Source organism: Pseudophryne corroboree, chromosome 5 (genome assembly GCF_028390025.1).
Source record: "Pseudophryne corroboree isolate aPseCor3 chromosome 5, aPseCor3.hap2, whole genome shotgun sequence".
Taxonomy (NCBI): Eukaryota; Metazoa; Chordata; class Amphibia; order Anura; family Myobatrachidae; genus Pseudophryne; species Pseudophryne corroboree.
This window is the reverse complement of record NC_086448.1, coordinates 321,464,077-321,484,579: the sequence shown is the minus strand read 5'-3', so window position 1 is coordinate 321,484,579 and position 20,503 is coordinate 321,464,077. Positions and strand designations below refer to the sequence as shown.

General features: G+C 43.1%; 1 protein-coding gene across 2 annotated transcripts in view; it reads left to right on the top strand.

Moving 5' to 3' along the window:
- AOAH (acyloxyacyl hydrolase) overlaps window positions 1–20,503 on the top strand; it is a 439,135-nt gene that overhangs the window by 394,238 nt on the left and 24,394 nt on the right. For both annotated transcript variants that reach the window (XM_063922510.1, XM_063922509.1), the window contains 2 exons: window positions 1,713–1,772; window positions 10,954–11,050. In XM_063922510.1, the coding sequence (XP_063778580.1) occupies window positions 1,713–1,772; window positions 10,954–11,050 (157 nt within the window). The remainder of the gene's footprint in view (window positions 1–1,712; window positions 1,773–10,953; window positions 11,051–20,503) is intronic.

Genomic DNA, 20,503 nt, shown 5'->3' with positions numbered 1-20,503 from the left:
GATGCGCTGCTGTGGGGGCTTTTTAACGTATAAATAATGGAAATATAGTAGTATGTTGGTTGGTATGCTTTCACTCGGGACCGGAAGTGATGTCACTTCCGGTAATCTCGTGAGCAATTGAAGCAATCTTCCCCATTAAGAGGTCCTAGTGGGCGTTTTCTGTATACACTCCTGAGGAAGTCCTGCAGTAAGCGATGGACGAAACGCGTTGAGTGACAGACCGATGGACTGAGATACTTTGATATCAGATAAGCTGTTTTAATCTTTTTTATGGTACGGGCAACTATTTACTTTAATTGTATATTATCAAATAAATGTTTTTTTAAACTTTATTACACTATGGTCATTTTGCTTCTCATCTTTTGCATTTGGGCGATTATGAGAATTGAGGCTTTGGACATCTAAATGACCTTTTCATCCGGGAAATAAATATCAGAACCGAGGAGGATTGGGATCTCTAAACACTGCATAAAGGTGGTTTAAGACCACTTATTATGGTACACCTCCAACTTTTAGGGTGATTTCTTATTGGTGGAGGTTCATTACACTATCAGTATTGCACTAGGAGGCGCCTTTTTCACTTTTGTTTTATATATATATATATATATATATAGTTAGAGAAATCTAATGTGTCCTTTCATATTCTGCCTGCTTTCTGTACCTCCTAGTATGGGGGTATCCTCTGAGCTGGGGGACTGGCCATGATGATTCAAGGGCTACTGGAGTGAAACTTATGCATTTGTTATAGCTCACTGGGTTACACAAGCAATGGCATCAGGAATGGCACAGGCAACTTATGCACTTGACTAGGGCAACCTGGCTCCAGTAGGGGTGCCTACAGGAGTGCTGAAAAGAAGGGTGTTTGCCAATCACCACCCTTCAAATATGCAGCACTGCACAGGCTTAGAATGCAGAGAGGAAGGACATGGGCTGGAGACAACCAGAAGGAGGACACAGGCAAATTGGGAAAGGAGGGGGGTGGATTGGGAAGAGGAGGTAGGCGGGATAGAAAAGGAGAACGCAGAGACAGGAGGAGAACTCTGGCAGGCCAGAAAGAGGAAGGAGGCAGGTAGATAAGAAGAGAGAGGTGAGGCGGAGGAGGGGGATTAAATGTAAAAGTCTTAAAATAGTGCAACATTGCTTTGAGGTGGCAGATATTTCTGGGAGAGAAGTATGGAGGGAGGAGGCAACAGCTAAAATCTTCTCTAGGGCACCAAATTGGTCAGTCCTGGCCCTGAAAGGGTTTCAGGTAACCTCCCTTCTAGTAATCTAAATACCACTTGCATGGAGCTGAGATAGGGGAATGGCAAGGAACAGTAGAGGGTGGGACATTGATCAGTCATGGCACAAGCGATTAGGCTATCCACCAGCCACAATAGAGAAAATCAATATTTCTTGCCGGCAACTAGTAGGTCAAGCGTTTATCACGATTATCCCCGGTTTCTTACTTTAAAAAAAGTAAGGGTCTGAAAGCACAGACAGCAAATGATCAGCATAAGCTAGACCAAGCTTCATAACAGTGAGAATCCTGTATTTCAGTCAGATCACCATTTTGACTGTGCTAGATACTGTATCTATCAAATTTGTATTTGACTATAAGGTTATTACCTATCCTTCAGCCTCCTAGATTACAGTGATTAGCTTCGGCACAATAAATACTATTCAAATGTTAGTTATGTCTTTAACAAAGTTATTACTTGTTTTACTTATAGAGTAACCCATGTGAAGGTTGGATGAACAGAAATGAAACGCTTCGAAATCTAACCACAGAGGTAGGACTCATACCAACAAGTATAAGGATTTTTTACTAAGTAGGTTTAAATGAATTTGAAGTAACCGAGATTGTTCATCTGTTATTTTTTGCAACCCCTCACACGCAAAACCCCTGAACGTGACAGGTCAGTGTCTCATGGCATTCAAACTCATCAGTAGCTGACGTGGAGAGCAATCTTGTTGCCGGCTGAAACAGTATGCTTACTGTATTTACAGGATTGATATTTGGTATCTTTAAATTTATTTATTTTTGAATCTTATTAATTATTCACCACAACAGTAGAAATAAAAGTCACAAATCGTGTCTAAATTTGATATTTATATTTTATTATTGAAAGGTCATGTTCAAGTGTCAGTTAGATCTGTATTATTTTCCAAACTGAAAAATGCAGTTTTCTAAAGGTTTTAAAGAACCCTAGCTTCACAAGGGAGCAATGTTGAATTTACAGTGATAGGCTTTTTTAACCAAGGTTTTATAAGATTTCCAAAATAATAGGTGTAGGGATCTAGGGCATTGACAGCTACAAAACTCCTGCTCTCAATATCCAATTATCAGGGCTGTCATCAGAAACTGTGGGACCTCCTATAAAGAAGAAAAAACAGCCCTACATTTAGGTGACAGGGACATTTAGGTGAGGAGAATATGGTGATGGGCAGAGGCAGATGTTGATGGGCAGAAGGTAACAGGGAAGGAAGAGGGTGATGGGTTGAGGTAGTGGGTGATGGGCAGAGGGTGACAGGGAGTGACAGAGGGTAATAGGCAGAGGCATTGGGTGATGGACAGCAGAGGTGATGAGGAGAGGCAATGGATGACAGGAAGAGGGTTTCAGGGAGAGGCAGAGAGTGACAAGGAGAGAAAGTGGGTGCCACAATATACATTCTTCTAAGACTATCACACCAAGCATACCTCTATAATAACACTGTACTTCTAGGACTACAAAACATACTCCTAATTACACTACACCTCTAGTGCTATACAACACCATGCATACTGTACCTCTATGACCACCATGCATACTGTACCTCTATGTGTTAGCTATGTTACTCTATTGTATCTTCAAGACCCAGGACCCCCACTATGTCCCTGTCACACCTATACAGAACTGGCAGCCGCAGAAAGGGCGGGCATCGCATAGTGGCTCCTTCGCGTGGGGCATGCTGGGAGTTGTAGTTCTGGCTACCGGACCGCATCCATTATTTGCTATGTCAGCTGCGCAGCGACAGCATCTAATCAGACTGACTCATTAGGGTGCCAGAGGCTGTGGATCTCATCATTGTGGCAGGCACTGGTGTAATGCACCACCGCTAGTTCCACTGGGGATGGGCCGCTGGTCATGCTGGGCCTGGTACTCCAGTTCCGGTAGTCCCCCCTGACAGAGGCCCTGCCCACTATTGATAAAAAGAGAATCTATAGCAGGCAGATCCAGGACTATTTCAGTTGAGGAACAGGGGCTGACTAACCACCTCAGGCACGCCAGCACTCACTGCAGCATCAGCCCTCCACTGTTCCAGTGCCCAGTGGCTCCTCTGCACTATATGGACCCCAAGCCTCTCCATTCAGCGCTTTCAGTCCCCACAAACTTCTGGAGCCAGGTGGAGACAGTGATCCGACAAGCCAGTCACCAAGCAGGGAGCAGTGTCCAGGAGGAGGACGGCAGTGGGACCTCTGCAATGACGTCACCTGCTACTTTAGTACACAGCTTCACCTTTCATGAGGAGAGAACGGTGGAAGTCAGCAATTCACTCCCCCGGCCCAAGCCGCAAAAGGGAGCGCCAGGAGGGGGTAAGAAAGCAGGCACTTAGGGGGAATTGAAGTCCAGCAGGGGGAGTCCCCCGAACACCTAAAAGGGTTGCAGGAGCTCCAGGAGACACGTCTGGCCGGAAACTCAGCAGGCCACATCCCCTCCTCCCTTCTCTACATAGTATTTCTAGTCCCTGTTAGGCATCTGTCAGTTTGCTTGGGCTAGTCTTGAGAACCACTGGACAGATGTTACACCTAAACCGTCTTCAACAAATGCTCTACAGAATTGTGAAAACCACATCAAAATCCAAAAAATACAAACAAAAAATAAATAAATAAATAATAAGACTGCGCTTCTCACTTTGACACAAAGACAATATATTTTTATATATACAGTATGTATCCATTAATACATGTTAGAATATAAAGGTACCGGCCAGTACCACGCACTTAAAATATAAGTATATATATATATAATCATTTTAAATAATTTCACATGTAACCTTTATAAAACACATATGCATTAAATCACATCTCCACCTGAGATATAAAGCACCCTAGTATAATGCAACTCACAATGAGGCTTCCAAAGACTGCTGGTTTATAAGCATGCACTATGCCCAAGTCCTTACAACCAGGTTAGGGGTTAATGCAGCTAAAGGCAGACTGTTAGTCCTGTTTAGTTAAATCAATTGAAATTCAGCTAGCAGGCAGTCACAATTAGATAATGTCCATGTGTTTCATAGCACCAAATGCTGTTAGTACATCCACATGCAGAATGGCAGTTTAGCAGAAGGTTAAGGCAAGCAATAGTTCAGCCATCACACATTTCATAATAGAGGAATGTCCATATATTACCACAGAGCCAGACTCCAGAAAACACCTAGGGTGCAAGTGGCTAAACACCCAAATAGTACCTCTCCTTAGGAATGAATGAGCTTATGGAGCTTCCTTCACGGATTGTAGGTAGGTGCCTGGACTTTTGCGTGTCCCCTCTTAATGCATGTGTTTTATAAAGGTTACATGTGAATTTTTTTAAAGTGATTTATATATATATATATATATATATACTTATATTTTTAGTGTGTGGTACTGGCCGGTACCTTTATGTTATATCATGTATTAATGGATACATATATATAAAAATATATTGTCTTTGTGTCAAAGTGAGAAGCACAGTCTCATTATTTATTTTTTGCTTTACAGTTTTGAGGAATATAGGATCACTTCCTCGTGGTAAGCTGCTCTCACTTTGAGAATAACAGCGCCGGGTATATAATTGTAGTATAACTTGCTTGATTCTCACATCAAAATCCATCCAGTGATTCTCAAGATTAGCCCAAACAAACATACAGATGCCTATCAGGGACTTAATTTTATACTGTGTAGAGATTATGTGAGATTCTGTTATCATATCAGGGTGCATATTTACATGTTTCAACGTTTTAATGGATTTTAAATTGATGAAACTCAATTGATTTTATGTTTCAGATGCTAAAACACATATACTAACATGATTTTTTACATTCATTTTTAAATGTTGTAAATGTGTGTTTTAGTCCTGGAAACATAACATCGATTCACATCAATGTTTATCAATTTAAAATCGATAATAATAATCGATGAAGTTCGACCTTTTGTAAATATACATCTAGGAGGTAAAGGCCAGAGAAAGGACTCCATCTGGAGAACACGTAGAAAAATTGAAGAAAAATTAGATTTTTATTATAATATCAATTAAAATAAAGGTAACAAGCAATAGAAAGTAATCCAAAGTATTGTATTACTATGAAGTGTATATTTAAACAGATAATTACTGCAATTAAGTGTAGGAGAACAATAATATATAAAAGGTACAAATAAATTGCTTCTACAATAACTTTTAGGCCAATGAGCACGATAAGACTTTAATATTAGCAAAATTAGCTTTGTACATACATTGTATTGTCCAATCCCTTCATGCATTTGGCATCAGTTCTCCGATCACAGCAAACATCAAGAAGATATGACTGCACTAGTGTACAGTAATAATTGTTTGTTCTTCACATAGAAAATGGCAAATTAACGCCAGTTATGTTAAATGGATTTGGAGGCCTAATTCCCATAGTTTGAAAGGCTGGAAGAGTCATTTTGTTTTCTTATAAAAGACCAGTTTAAATGAGGTGAAGGCAACCTAATAGCCAGGGTCAACATTCATCTCATCTAGTTTAAACTTTACACATCTTATTGTTATTGTTTGACATTTAGAAAGTAGATACAGTATAGCTAACAAATATAATATAATTGGGAAACAAAAACAACATAATGATGCTGTGATGAAAATTATCTCTTCAATGGCTTATTCACTCATTAACACACACGTGCTGAGTGCACACTAATTATAATACATGTTAAAGTTCAATGAGCCAGGAATGCTGCATGCTCATAATTATGCACATTATGATAATTCTAACATAAATCCAAAATAAAACTGCCCGAAAGGTGTATATGATCAACTATGCCAATGACCATGTATTGCCTTTACTTTCCATGCATTTTAATGAGTAATTACAGGCTCAGGTCTGGGGAAAAGCTGCATAGGTCTGGCCATATGGCACCATTATTGCAGACACATCAGATGGACATTTAATTTTCTGCTGAAAGGTTTTAGCTTCAGTATATGTACATTTTTTTAAGTTTACTGTTGAGGCACACATACAAATTTACATACATTTACACAGGGGAGTTTTAAGGCTAGAGGTGACCATTGGCCTGATTCAGATGTGGACAGAGTAGCTATCATTGCTGCTTAAACAGAAGCAGCAGCAATAAAACTAATATGGTAATGCAGCAGGACAATTGCATCCTAGGATGCAGTATTGGATCATCTACGACACCATTGGCTGACTGGGCCCATGGGGGTGTGCAAGCTGGCCACCACAGGTCCAAGATTATATATATATATATATATATATATATATATAGAACGAACAAAGCAGAAAAGCCGCACACATTTCCATAATTCAATCCGAGTGCTGTAATTCCATATAGAAGGTATAGTAAAACGTTCCTATAACATGAGAATCCCTCCTCAGCCAAAGGAAAGAAACCAGCACACCAACAATAGTCAATTCAAAAAGTGCTCTATTTCAGCATGGCAACAGTCAGAATTGTAATCACATTATCTTCCAGTTAGGATAAACATGATACATCACATGTCCCTCTGGTGAAAAGGAGAGTCCTGATCCCCTCTGCCCAACAGCTGTTTCGATGTCACCACCTTCCTCAAGGGCATCCATACTAACACTGAGCCAAACACTGCCATTTATCCACAGCCTGACGCCTGTCAACAACCTCATAATCCCACTCACCTGTCCACATAAAGCACCATCACCTGAGACCAGCACGTCCACACCGCTCAAGGCCGGAAGTCCCCGTCTTGGAACGCATTCAGCCCGCGGTGGAACGCACTTCCTGTCCCGGCTTCCGTCACGGGAGCATCGTACTTCCGCATGACGCGGCCGGGCGCTCGCGTGAGCCAATCCAGTGCATGTATAGGAATTCACCTAGGCAACCAGGGTAAACACAGTCTCCTCATAGTGCGAACTCATCTATAACCATACTTTGGTTATCGCAATGATGAGATCCCAGCGTACCCGTAGAACTTAATGAGGCAGGGACTGAGGCTTGCCTGACAGGCGCCATACTGCGGACTCCTATGTCTAATCAATACAGAACCCAAAAACAACAAAAAAATCAAGAAACATACATAACATTAAATATGGGGGCCCCTCCCCATTACCTGGCAGCTGCAGCTCTTCTCAGCTGTGCAGTGTGCCCATGGAGGCACTTAAAATACAATTTTTTGAGTGTGTGTATGTATGTATGTGTGTGTATATATATATATAGTGTGTGTGTGTGTGTGTGTGTGTGTGTGTGTGTGTGTGTGTGTGTGTGTGTATATATATATATAGATAGATAGATAGATAGATAGATAGATAGAATACTGATTCAGTATATATGTGTAATTGCGTGTTTGTGTGTAAATGCATTTTGTATTTTCATTTCTGTTTAAGCTCATAGAAGCATAGAAACATAGAATTTGACAGCAGATAAGAACCACTTGGTCCATCTAGTCTGCCCCTTTTTTTTATCCTTTAGGCAATCTCAACCCTTTTTGAACCTTAATTCTTTGTAAGGATATTCATATGCCTATCCCAAGCATGTTTAAATTGCTCTACAGTCTTAGCCTCTACCACCTCTGATGGGAGGCTATTCCACTTATCCACTACCCTTTCTGTGAAGTTATTTTTCCTTAAATTTCCCCTGAACCTCCCCCACCCCTCCAGTCTCAGTGTATGTCCTTGAGTTCTAATACTTCTCTTCCTTTGAAGAATGTTTCCCTACTGAACTTTAAGACCCTTGATATATTTGAAAGTTTCTATCATGTCCCCCCTTTCCCTTCTCTCCTCCAAACTATACATGTTAAGATCTTTTAGCCTTTCTGGGTAAGTTTTGTGATGTAGGCCATGCACCATTTTAGTTGCCCTTCTTTGTACACTCTCTAATGTATTTATATCCTTCTGGAGATATGGTCTCCAGAACTGGACACAGTGGGGCAGATGTATTAACCTGGAGAAGGCATAAGGAAGTGATAAACCAGTGATATGTGTAAGGTGATAACAGCACCAGCCAATCAGATCCTAACTGTTAATTTACATATTGGAGCTGATTGGCTGGTGCCTTTATCACCTTGCACATATCACTGGTTTATCACTTCCTTATGCCTTCTCCAGGGTAATACATCTGCCCCAGTATTGCAGATGGGGCCGTACCAATGACCTATACAGTGGCATTATCACTTCTTTTTTCCTGCTACTGATTCCTCTCCCTATGCAACCAAGCATCTGACTTGCCTTTCTCATTGCTTTGTTGCATTGCTTTCCTGCCTTCAAGTCACTTGAAATAGTGACTCCTAAATCCCTTTCCTCCTCAGTAGTTTCCATTATAGTACCCTTGATACTGTATTTAGCCTTTGGGTTTTTGAGTCCCAAGTGCATGATTTTGCATTTTTAGCATTAAACTGTAGTTGCCACGTTCTTGACCATTTCTCAAGCCTACCTAGGTCACCAATCATTTGTTTTACCCCTCCCAGTGTGTCTACCCTGTTGCATATCTTTGTATCATCTGCAAAAAGGCATACTTTCCCTTCAATACCATTTGCAATGTCACCAACAAAGATATTAAAGAGAACTGGACCAAGTATAGATCCCTGGGGTACTCCACTGGTAACATTTCCCTCCATAGATTGCACTCTACTACAACTGTCTATTTCCTATCCTGAAACCAGGTTCTTAACCATTTAACTGTTTTATAATCCACCCCCACGCTTTCAAGTTTATTTAGCAGTCTGCAATGTGAGACAGTGTCAAATGCCTTACTAAAGTCTAGATATGCTACATCTACAGCTCCCCCTTGATCTATTATTTTCGTCAGAGTCAAAAAAGTCAATAAGAATTGTTTGGCATGATCTCCCACCAGTAAATCCATGCTGTTTTGGATCCTGTAAGTTGTTTGATTTAAGATATTCCACAACTCTTTCTTTTAATAGTTTTTCCATTACTTTCACTACTACTGATGTAAGACTTACTGGTCTGTAGTTACTTGCTTCTTCCTTGCTTCCACTTTTGTGCAGTGGAACTACATTTGCTCTTTTCCAGTCCTCTGGAATGGCACGTGTATTTAGTGACTGGTTAAATAATTCTGCTAAAGGTGTAACCAGCACATCTTCTAGCTCTTTGAATATCCTTCGGTGTATCCCATCTAGCCCCATTGATTTATCCACTTTTAGTTTGAAAGTTCTGTTAGGACCTTCTCCTCTGTAAATGTACTTTAATCTACCTTATTTTTATGAATGTCCTTGCAACGTAACTGTGGACCCATCCCTTCTCCTTCTGTAGTAAATACTGAGCAAAAATAATTATTTAGTTGATCTGCTATTGCCTTGTCTCCCTCCACCAAATGCTTACTCTCTGTCTTAAGTCTTATTATTCCTCCATTTATTTTCTCCTTTCACTTATATACTTAAAAAAAAAAGTTTTGCCCCCTTTATCTACTGATACTGGGCCATTTTCTCCTCAGCTTCTGCCTTTGCACGTCTGATCACTTTCTTAGCATCCTTCCGTCTGTCAAGATACACCTCTTTGTCATTATTTTGAGTCTGTCTATATTTCCTAAAAGCCATCTTTTTTGCTTTCACACTAGTTGATACTACTTTTGTGAACCACACTGGCTTCCTTTTCCTGGTGCTTTTCCTAACCCTTTTGATACAAAGGTCTGTTGCACTCAGATTGCACTCTTCAGTTATTGGCACCTCTCCTGCACTCCTTTCAAGTTCCTCCAGTCCGCCAATAATTCACTTAAACATCTCCCTATTTTTGCAAAGTCAGCATTTCTAAAATCCAACATCTTTGTTTTTGTGTGACAGGAGTTGGATCCTGTCTTTATACTAAACCATACTGCTTGATGATCACTGGATCCCAGGTGCTCACCCACATACTGTATATGTCGGATATCCTGTCACCATTTGTAAGAATTAAATCTAATATTAAGTCTTTGCGAGTGGTCTCTCTCACCAATTGCTTGAGAGATGCTCCCTGTAAGGAATGTAGCAATTTGCCACTTGTAACTGAACTTGCAAAAGAACCCTCCCAATTGACGTCAGGCAAATTAAAGTCACCCATGATTAGGACTTTAAAGCCATTTTAGTGATGTCCAACAATAGGTTCCTGTCGAAATCCTGCCCCTTGCCTGGTGGTCTATAGATCACCCCAATGCGTATAATGTCCTTCTCCCCGGTTTCTATGGTGACTCAGGCCCAGTTTAAACAGTATTAGGCCCAGTGCATACCTCCCTACATTGGGAATTGAGCAAGTGGGACTTCTTGGCGCGCTGAAGCCGCACCATGGCTGAAAGGGGTGTGGCCGATAGAAAAGGGGCGTGGCTTCACAGGAGTGCCGCAATCACGAGTCATGTCCCCATTTTCCATCAGAGAGGGGGCATGCCCAGCACTCAATGAGCTGCTGGCATGCCCCCAGACCTTGTCTTCTGTGAATAGATGCTGACAGCATCTATTCACCTGCTGCTCTGCTAGCAGAGCAGTGAGTGCAAGAGCCTCCCAACTGCCCACCCCACACACACTCCCGCACAGTTAACTGTGGCCTGCAGGTGGAACAATGGGACAGTCCCAATAAAACAGGACTGTCTCACGAAAATGGCAATGGAGCTCCTCAGTAGGAGAGAGTATAGTTGGGATGGCTTTCCCAACAAAAGCGTCCTAAAATCTTTTCACATAATAAGCTATAGCCGTGCATTAATAGAAAATGTACTGATATATAATTTAGAATAGTTTAATATATTATGTTGTATGTAATGAAGCTTTTCGTTTCTGTCTTTTGTAGAGAGCTGAACAGCTTTCCAGTGCCCTTCAAGAGATAGCAGCTACTAAGAATTTCAATCACTTTAAAGTTACTTACTTTGAAAATCTGTACCAGAAAGGTAAAACATATCCGCTTACATTGAAAAAGTATAACATTATCGCAAACAGTTGTTTCTATGATTTTAAGAAAGTGAACTAATTTAAATTCTCAAGGACTTTTCATGTAGTTTCAATGACGCCAGAATGCCTCTAAACCATGTGCTAATGGTTCTACACCTGAGCTAGCTGATAAGCATAAAATCCTAAATTGCCTTTATTAAGTTACTGGCAAATAGTTTTAATGAAACAACCAATTCAGGTATTCATGTATTGTTCCTCGGACTACTGAAAGACCTTTGCTGAACATTCCTCAAATGCAATTTCAATTTCAGATGTTTGGTTTCATTGTCCAAGCTGCACTGGAAAATGTAAAAATTTGATTAGACACTACAGTCAGTGGCGGTTTTTATCTAAGGGCTGCAGGACTGCAGCCTCCCCAAGTAAAACACGCCACTAAGCTCACTGTTAATGTAGCTAGATGCTGTCCGTGAGATTGCACTGGCTTCACTGTGACTGGCAGTAACTTCCTATTGGAAGTCCTGCCTGCCAGTCACAGAAACTACAGGCAGTCCCATTGGGAGGTGTTTCCTCCACCGGGACTGCCAGACTGGTATTTAGATTAGCAGAGAGCTGGCTTCCTGTAGGAAGCCAGCTCTCTGCCTCGTTAGCCATAGCCGACTTCTCTGGGCTACAGCCGATGCAGTCCATAGAAGCTGTAGTTTTGCTCATGCGCAGTACCGTCGCCACTACTACGCATGCATCGGATCCCGATGTCTGTGAACTGTACATAGTACAGGTGTTGGTACCCAGGCGGCGACGAGGGAAAAAGCGGCAGAGACCCAGTAGCATCGCTAGCAGCAGCACTCTGCTGCTGATTACAGCCTCTTTTGTTTATACAGTTTTAATAATTTGTCCCTCAGCACAGTAAGGATCATGGTAAACGTCAAATATTAATTTTCAGTTATGACTGTAGGATAGTGACAGGCACTGTATGATCCTAGGACTGCATGCAGTCCCCCAGCAGCCACCAGCACCTTCTTGTTTGTTACAGTATGCAATAAAAGATTCAGAACTTAAAGTGGCCCTGGAAAAATAGTCAGAAAGTGACCTCATGTAAGCGGGACCAAATCAACTGTAGAAGGGATTGGCAAACAGGTAGCCTTAGTCACAATAGGGCAGATTCACGGCACCTACCAGAGGAGCCGGTCACAGTTGGTGAAGTTAATGCATTGCTAGGTGGAAAAACCAAATAGGCAGAATCAGTACACAAGTGGATATAGGGCCTAATTCAGCATTGAACACTGCATGCTGATACCCTGAGCGGAAGCGACACTGCACGTGTGCACACAGTGAGATGCGACGGCATCTGACATGTGCAAACACCTCTGCTTGATTGACACAGGGCTGGAGGAGACGTCGTGTAGGTGTTTCGTGGGCGCCATTGTGGCATAGGCTCAATGCTGTGTGCCCGGGAGCAGGCGTGTCCAGACCGTTTGTGGGGTGGGCCACGGTGACTGCATGAAGTCACACGCAGCTGCTGCTAGGCTGCATAGGCAGAGGGAAACCCTACACATGCAAGAGCATCGCAGCTGTATGATGTGCTCGCTTGTTTGCAGGGGGGGTGGGGGGTGGCCGGACCTGGCATGTGGGGTGGACTTGCCCTGTGCTGGGAGTCCCCCCGCATGTCAGTGTAATGGGTTGTAGATGTGCGATTTTTCGCACATCTACGATCAATGCTGAATTAGGCCCTTAATACACACATTTGTTAAGTGAATGGTACTGCTTAATGCAGTAGCTGGGAGTTCCCATGATTAGCTTTCTACTGATAATTCCTGGCTGTTGGATGAAGCCCAGTGTAACAGTGAGTACGGCTGTACCTTAAAAACAGGATTTTAATACCTACCGGTGAATCCTTTTCTCCTAGTCCGTAGAGGATGCTGGGGTCCACTTCAGTACCATGAGGTATAGACAGTTCCACAGGAGCCATGGGCACTTTAAGACTTTTCAAGGGTGTGAACTGGCTCCTCCCTCTATGCCCCTCCTCCAGACCTCAGTATAGGAACTGTGCCCAGGGAGATGGACATTTCGAGGAAAGGATTTACTTTTAAAATAATGGTGAGATTCATACCAGCTCACACCTCAACCATGCCGCACAACATGGCATTCAACACAACACATGCCAACGGGCATGAACAATCTTTGCAGCAACATGCTGAAAATAACTGTAACACAACACTTGTGTACTACAAACTAATAACTGCAGGTAAAGTATGCACTGGGTCGGGCGCCCAGCATCCTCTACGGACTAGGAGAAAAGGATTTACCGATAGGTATTAAAATCCTGTTTTCTCATACGACCTAGAGGATGCTGGGGTCCACTTCAGTACCATGGGGTTATACCAAAGCTCCAGTACCATGGAGTTATACCAAAGCTCCAGTAAGGGCGGGACCCTGCAGCACCGATTGACCAAACTTGAGGTCCTCATCGGCCAATTTGTCAAACTTGTAAAACTTTGCAAACGTGTTTGCCCCTGACCAAGCAGCCGCCCAGGACGAGCCCACCTTTTTAGTAGAATGTGCATTTACCGACTTCGGTATCGGCAATCCTGCCGTGGAATGAGCGTGCTGAATCGTCCCTCTGATCAGGCGCGCAATGGTCTGCTTAGAAGCAGGACACCCAATCTTGTTGGGAGCTTACAGGATACACAGAGCCTCAGTTTTCCGTATCCTAGCTGTTCTAGCGACATAAATCTTCAAAGCTCTAACCACATCAAGAGACTTTAACGCAGAGAAGGTGTCAGTAGCCACTGGCACCACAATAGGCTGGATTATATGGAAAGACGAAACAACCTTCAGAAAAAATAGTTGGCGAGTTCTCAACTCCGCCATATCTTCATGGAAGATCAGATAAGGACTCTTGTGAGACAAGGCCCCCAACTCAGACACCCGCCTTGCGGATGCCAAGGCCAAGAGCATCACCACTTTCCAAGTGACAAACTTCAATTCTATCTCCTGCAGAGGTTCAAACCAATCTGATTGAAGGAACTGCAACACCACATTAAGGTCCCATAGTGCCACTGGAGGCACAAATGGAGGTTGGATGTGCAGTACCCCTTTCACGAACGTCTGAACTTCTGGAAAGGAGGCCAATTGTTTTTGAAAGAAACTGACAAGGCCGAAATCTGAACCTTGATTGAACCCAATCTTAGGCTCGCATCCACACCTGCCTGCAGAAAATGGAGAAAACGTCCCAACTGAAACTCTTCCGTAGGAGCCTTCTTGTATTCACACCAAGACACATATTTTCTCCAAATACGGTGGTAATGTTTAGACGTTACTCCTTTCCTGGCCTGAACAAGAGTGGGAATGACTTCCTTGGGAATCCCCTTTCGGGCCACGGTAAGTCTTGATACACGCATGGCCCCTGCTGCAGCAGGTCCTCGCGAGGAGGATAAGGCCGAGGCTCTTCCATGAGCAACTCCTGAAGATCTGGATACCAAGCCCTCCATGACCAGTCTGGGGCAATGAGGATTGCTCAAATCCTTGTTGTTCTTATTATTTTGAGAACTTTTGGTATTAGTGGAAGAGGAGGGAAGACATATACCGACCGAAACACCCACTTGGTCATCAGTGCATCCACTGCTACTGCTTGAGGGTCTCTTGACCTGGAACAATATCTCTGAAGCTTCTTGTTGAGACGAGATGCCATCATGTCTACATAAGGAACTCCCCAAAGACTTGTCACCTCTGCGAAGACTTCTTGGTGGAGGCCCCACTCTCCTGGATGGAGATCGTGTCTGCTGAGGAAGTCTGCTTCCCAGTTGTCCATTCCTGGAATGAAAATTGCCGACAGAGCACTTGCATGTCTTTCTGCCCAGAGGAGGATCTTTGTCACCTCTGCCATTGCCGCTCTGCTTTTCGTTCCGCCCTGACGGTTTATGTACGCGACTGCTGTTACATTGTCCGACTGGATCTGCACTGGCTGATCTTGTAGAAGATGCACCGCTTGAAGAAGGCCGTTGTAAATGGCTCTCAATTCCAGAATGTTTATGTGAAGACAGGACTCCTGACTTGACCATTTTCCTTGGAAACTTTTTCCCTGTGTGACTGCTCCCCAGCCTCGGAGACTTGCATCCGTGGTTACTAGGACCCAGTCCTGAATCCCGAACCTGCGTCCCTCTAATAGGTGAGGACTGTGTAGCCACCACAGGTGCGAAATTCTGGCTTTGGAGGACAAGATTATCCTCTGTTGCATGTGTAGGTGGGATCCGGACCACTTGTCCAACAGATCCCACTGGAATACTCTGGCATGGAATCTGCCAAACTGTATGGCTTCATAGGCCACTACCATCTTTCCCAACAACCGAATGCATTGATGTACCGACACTCGCATCGGTTTCAAAACTTGTTTTACCATTTTCTGGATTTCCAGAGCTTTTTCTACTGGAAGAAATACCCTCTGTACTTCTGTGTCCAGTATCATCCCCAGAAACGATAATCTTGTCGTCGGTTCCAACTGCGACTTTGGAAAATTCAAAATCCAAGGGTTTTTTTTGGGCACTGACAGGGAGAGTGCAATGTTCTGCACCAACCGTTCGTTCCTTGGATCTCGTTTTTATCAGGAGATCGTCCAGGTAAGGAATTATATTGACTCCTTGTTGTCGAAGGAGGACCATCATCTCTGCCATCACCTTTGTGAACACCCTCTGTGCCGTGGAGAGTACGAACGGCAACATCTGGAACTGGTGATGGCAATCCTGTATTGCGAACCTCAGATAAGCCTGATGTGGAGGATAAATGGGAACATGTAAGTAGGATCTTTTATGTCTACCGACACTATGACATCTCCTTCCTCCAGACTGGCAATCACTGCCCTCTGAGATTCCATCTTGCACTTGAACCTTTTCAGGTAGAGATTCAGAGATTTCAGGTTTAGAATTGGTCTGACCGAGCCGTCCGGCTTCGGAACTACGAAGAGGCTTGAATAAAAACCTCCTCCCTGCTGTAACAAGGGTACCAGGATAATGACTTGATCCTGACATAATTTCTGAATTGCAGCCTTTACTACTTCTCTGTCTGGAAGAGAAGCTGGTAAGGTCGATTTGAAAAATCGGCATGGGGGGACGTCTTGAAACTCCAGCTTGTATCCATGGGACACTATTTGCAAAACCCATGGGTCCAGGCCAGATTGAACCCAGATCTGACTGAAAAGTTTCAGACGTGCTCCCACCCGAGCAGACTCCTGCAATGGAGCCCCAGCGTCATGCTGCAGATTTGGCAGAAACAGGGGTGGACTTCTGCTCCGGGGGAACCTTTGGCCTTTTTGTATTTGTTGGGCCGAAAGGACTGCATCTGAGAGTGGTGTCTTTTTCATCGGTGCAGGAGCATAAGGCAAGAATGTCGACTTACCTGCGGTAGCCGCAGAGACCAACGCATCCAGCCCATCTCCAAACAAGGCCTCACCTTTATACGGGAGAGCCTCCATATTTCTTTTGGAATCTGCGTCAGCATTCCACTGGCGAATCCACAACGCCCTCCGAGCTGAGACTGCCATGGTAGCGGCTTTTGAACCTAAAAGCCCAATATCCTTCATGGCTTCTAGCATGTATGCAGCAGCATCTTTGATATGACCTAACTTTAGGAGAATCTCGTCTCTATCTATCGTGTCAATTTCAGATGACAAGTTATCTGACCATTTTTAGAAGTGGAGGAGGACCAGCGTTCTTCTATGCAGCCTGGAATGAGAGATAATGGCGCTGAGCAGCGTGTTGGTTGCCTGAGGAGGAAGCCCCGCCCCCGTAATGGCGCGTTTCCCCTCAGATTTTTCAATAGTAATATTTATACTGGTGGGGGTAGGACTGTGCCTCAGCAACTTATGTCCGTGTGTCTGCCAGTTATTAGTAGGTTTCATGCTGCCCAGGGCGCCCCCCCCCCCCGCACCCTGCTGTGCCTGTGTTACCCTGCTGTGCCTGTGTCGGTAAGTCGGCGGTCGGGCTACCGGCGCCGGTATGCTGGTCGCCGGGAGCCCGACCGCCGGCATATCGTAGTGAACCCCCTTCCCGATGCTGTGCTGGTGTCATGAGGCAGGAGCTGGAGGTGCCAGAAAGTGGCTACTGTGACGCTGGGTCACTGACAGCCAACAGGTAGCCAGAAAGAGGTGGTGCTGGCTGATCGTGGGTGCAACATCAGAGTGAGAGGCAGCCAGGCAGGTGGAGCTAGAGCTTAGGTAGACTCCCATTTCCCCGCAGACCACCAAGCCTTGAGCCTGGCTAAGGAGGCTGGGAACCAGAAATAGCAGCTGGTTGGTGAGACCGGCATAATCCCACCACACCATTTACATACAGTTCACTGCGTAGGAATAGTGTTGTCAGTTGTAAACCCTTTCCCTGCTGTCAGCCTATCTACTTTATTCATTTCACGCAGCTCATATAGCATGCAGATAGAGAGACTGGTGAATAAATCTGCTAGTATTATAAACCTATTCCTTAGCTACTGGGCATCTCACATAATTTCATCTTCCCAGCTATAGACATGGCCAAGGCAGCCAATAAAAGGAATGCTAGTGAAAAGTGTGGAGACATTAATGCAGCTAACCTCATAGCACCTTTCCACTGGGGATAGAGGAACCAGAGTACATATTAGCAACTTGGAGTTGGACATAGGGATTTTGTGGTTCTGCAAGGTGTATTCTAAGGTAGCATAAACAATTATAATAAAGCTGAGACTGAACTACCAATCTGGGGCTAGTGTATTGCATGTTAAGTTTTGGACATACAGGACTATTATAAGGTACTACGGCCCCATCTAGTGGTTACAAATTGAGTTATTTGTTATATGCTTAGCAGAACTTTTGTAAAGCACCTTAATAGATCCCCTCGAGTGAGAGCTACTGGTAAAGTATAGGGAGAGGTAACCAATTCAGTCTCTATCCAGGAAACTAGAGCTACATATGAATAGTGAGAGAGAGAGAAAGGATCTCAACTACTATCTGTTCACGGACAGTCAGTTTCATAGTGGTTAGGGGTACAGAGACATTGTGACAAAAAGACATCACATTAAATCTATTTGCCAGACTTATAGGACTAATGCAGCCCCCATAAAGCATCTTGTTACGATTGCAACCCGCACTGGTTACTCACACCGCAATACATTCAGGGTGTTTGTTTTTTAGTTTTGAAATCATCCCAAAATTAGGACTTTCCCAAGTAGGTCCAAAACCAGTTAAGGAACTCATTTATACTTTGGTGGAGGCACATTTCAGATCTTATATATAAATTAATATCTCACTTATCCCTTCTACTTGAGGGGTGGGTTACATGCATATTAGAAATATGTGAGGCAATATAGTGTCAAAGTGTAAGTGTATCGCCTCCACTTAGGCAGCTGCTAGTCATTATCCGTCATTATTATTTGATAATGGTGGAGATTATCTCAACAGAAAGGTGGAACAATTCTTGAGAAAATATGGAATAAAGCATCAATTGACACTTGCCTATACTACAGCGCAAAATGGTGTTAGTGAACAAGCAAACCATACACTAGTGGAGAAAGCAAGATGTATGCTGAAGTATGCAGGCCTAGAGAAATAGTTCTGGGTGGAAGCCGTGTCCACAGCAGTTTAGCTGAGAATTCGTTCTCCTACAGTTTCCCTAAAAAACATTAGACCTATTGAAGCCTGGTCAAAAAGAAAACTATCTAAGAACCTTTGGAAGTACTGCTTATGTCCATATACCAAGAGAGAAGACGCAATCAATAATGTGTATCATGCTTGGCTATTGCCATGAAAGTAAAGGCTACAGATTGTGGAATCCAATTACCAGAAAACTTGTCAAGTCAGGGGATGTATTTAAATAAAGAGACAGCACAAATCACAGAAAAGCTGGACTTTGACATGCAGAACAAGTGTGTCACTGGACATGCAGGTAGCTGGAGATACAGTATATCTGAACCAGAGACTACTGTACCAGCGTGGAAAGACAACCACAGAAAAAAAATCAGCTGCTAGATCAAATATCGGCAAGCCACCTAAAAGATATGATGATGAATTTGCAAACATCGCATTTAGTGAACCTCTACAGTATATATTTGAGACACAAACTCAAAGGCTGATTGGTGTGAGTGGAAATCCAAAGAGACTTTGTAAGATTTGGGAGTCAAATGTACAAAGACATCAAGAATAGTGACAGTGACAGCAGTCACTGTCCAAAGTTTGTGAGTCGAGAGAGTGTTTCCAAGGCCTAGGCTGTTAGCGAGAGGAGTCTTGCTGAGTTACCTGTCATGAAGGGCAAACCAAAGTAGATTGATCGGTTGATGTTTTTGTGTGTTTGCTACGTGAAAGTTTCATTTGAAGCTTATGGCAAGGGGTGTTATGTGCTTGCACAGCACCATCTTGTTACTGCATAGAGTGACATAGTGGGAGACGGATGTCTCTACCTTAGCTCCAAAATACCTGCTGCTTTACTCCACATTTCTGCTGTTCCAACACTCTGCACCACTACCCGCATCCAGAAGAAAGTCACTGGCTGGTGAGCTGTTACAACCCCACTCCGCTATAAGCTGGGCTTCTTGCCTCAACCAGTGTAACATTAAGTATAGCTGTGCCTTCACTTCTCCATAAACCACAATACTGGCTAAGCCACTAGACTTGTGATTGGGTCAAAAACAATTCCGCTGGTGTGTCCATTACTCTGCCAAACCAGTGCTGTACACACATTATTTCCAACAAAAAATGGCAAAAACAAAAGACTAACCATTTAACGGTATAGCCTTATGTTTTTAGCATTACTTCTTTTATTGACACTTTATTTTATTTATTCAGTTTTAGCTTTTCATTGTTGCTTTTCTTTAATTGACCGTTTCCATACATCCCACAGTACTGTTGCCAGAATACTATTGGGTTTTTTTTGTAGTCATTTTAATGCTTAAACATAAACTAAATAAAAAAAATGACACAAGCAAAGCAACCTGTAGTATTATCACTTTAAGCCTCATCACTTTTAAAATGAATATTAAGCACCAGTTGTACTGTACAGTATGTGAGCATGTTTTGTGTTTTATTAAAATGCGCACCTTTTATCTTGGAGGCAGACAGATATATTAGATTGCTATGTCTGTGGGATATAATTTGGCTGGGCACTGATTTACTAATATTTCCAAAAAGGTGCCATAATATTTCATTCCACCCACACTACGTCCCTTTGCCATAAGACATAACTCTTTCTGTACAAGGTAGCCTGCATTTTCTTTCTCTTGCCCCTGAGGCTTCTAAATTTGCATTAAATGCCATGGTTATAGAAGCATAATATGGTTTTATGCAGGGAAAAAAATGAAAGCAATAAGTGACACTAAAAATGCCATTCCATACCACGTTCCCCATCCAGTTGTCTATAATTCAGTGCATCCTGTCTAAATTAATGACGCTGAACTTGAAATTAAATATTTCACAATGCCAGAACGTTTTCTTACCTCCTTGT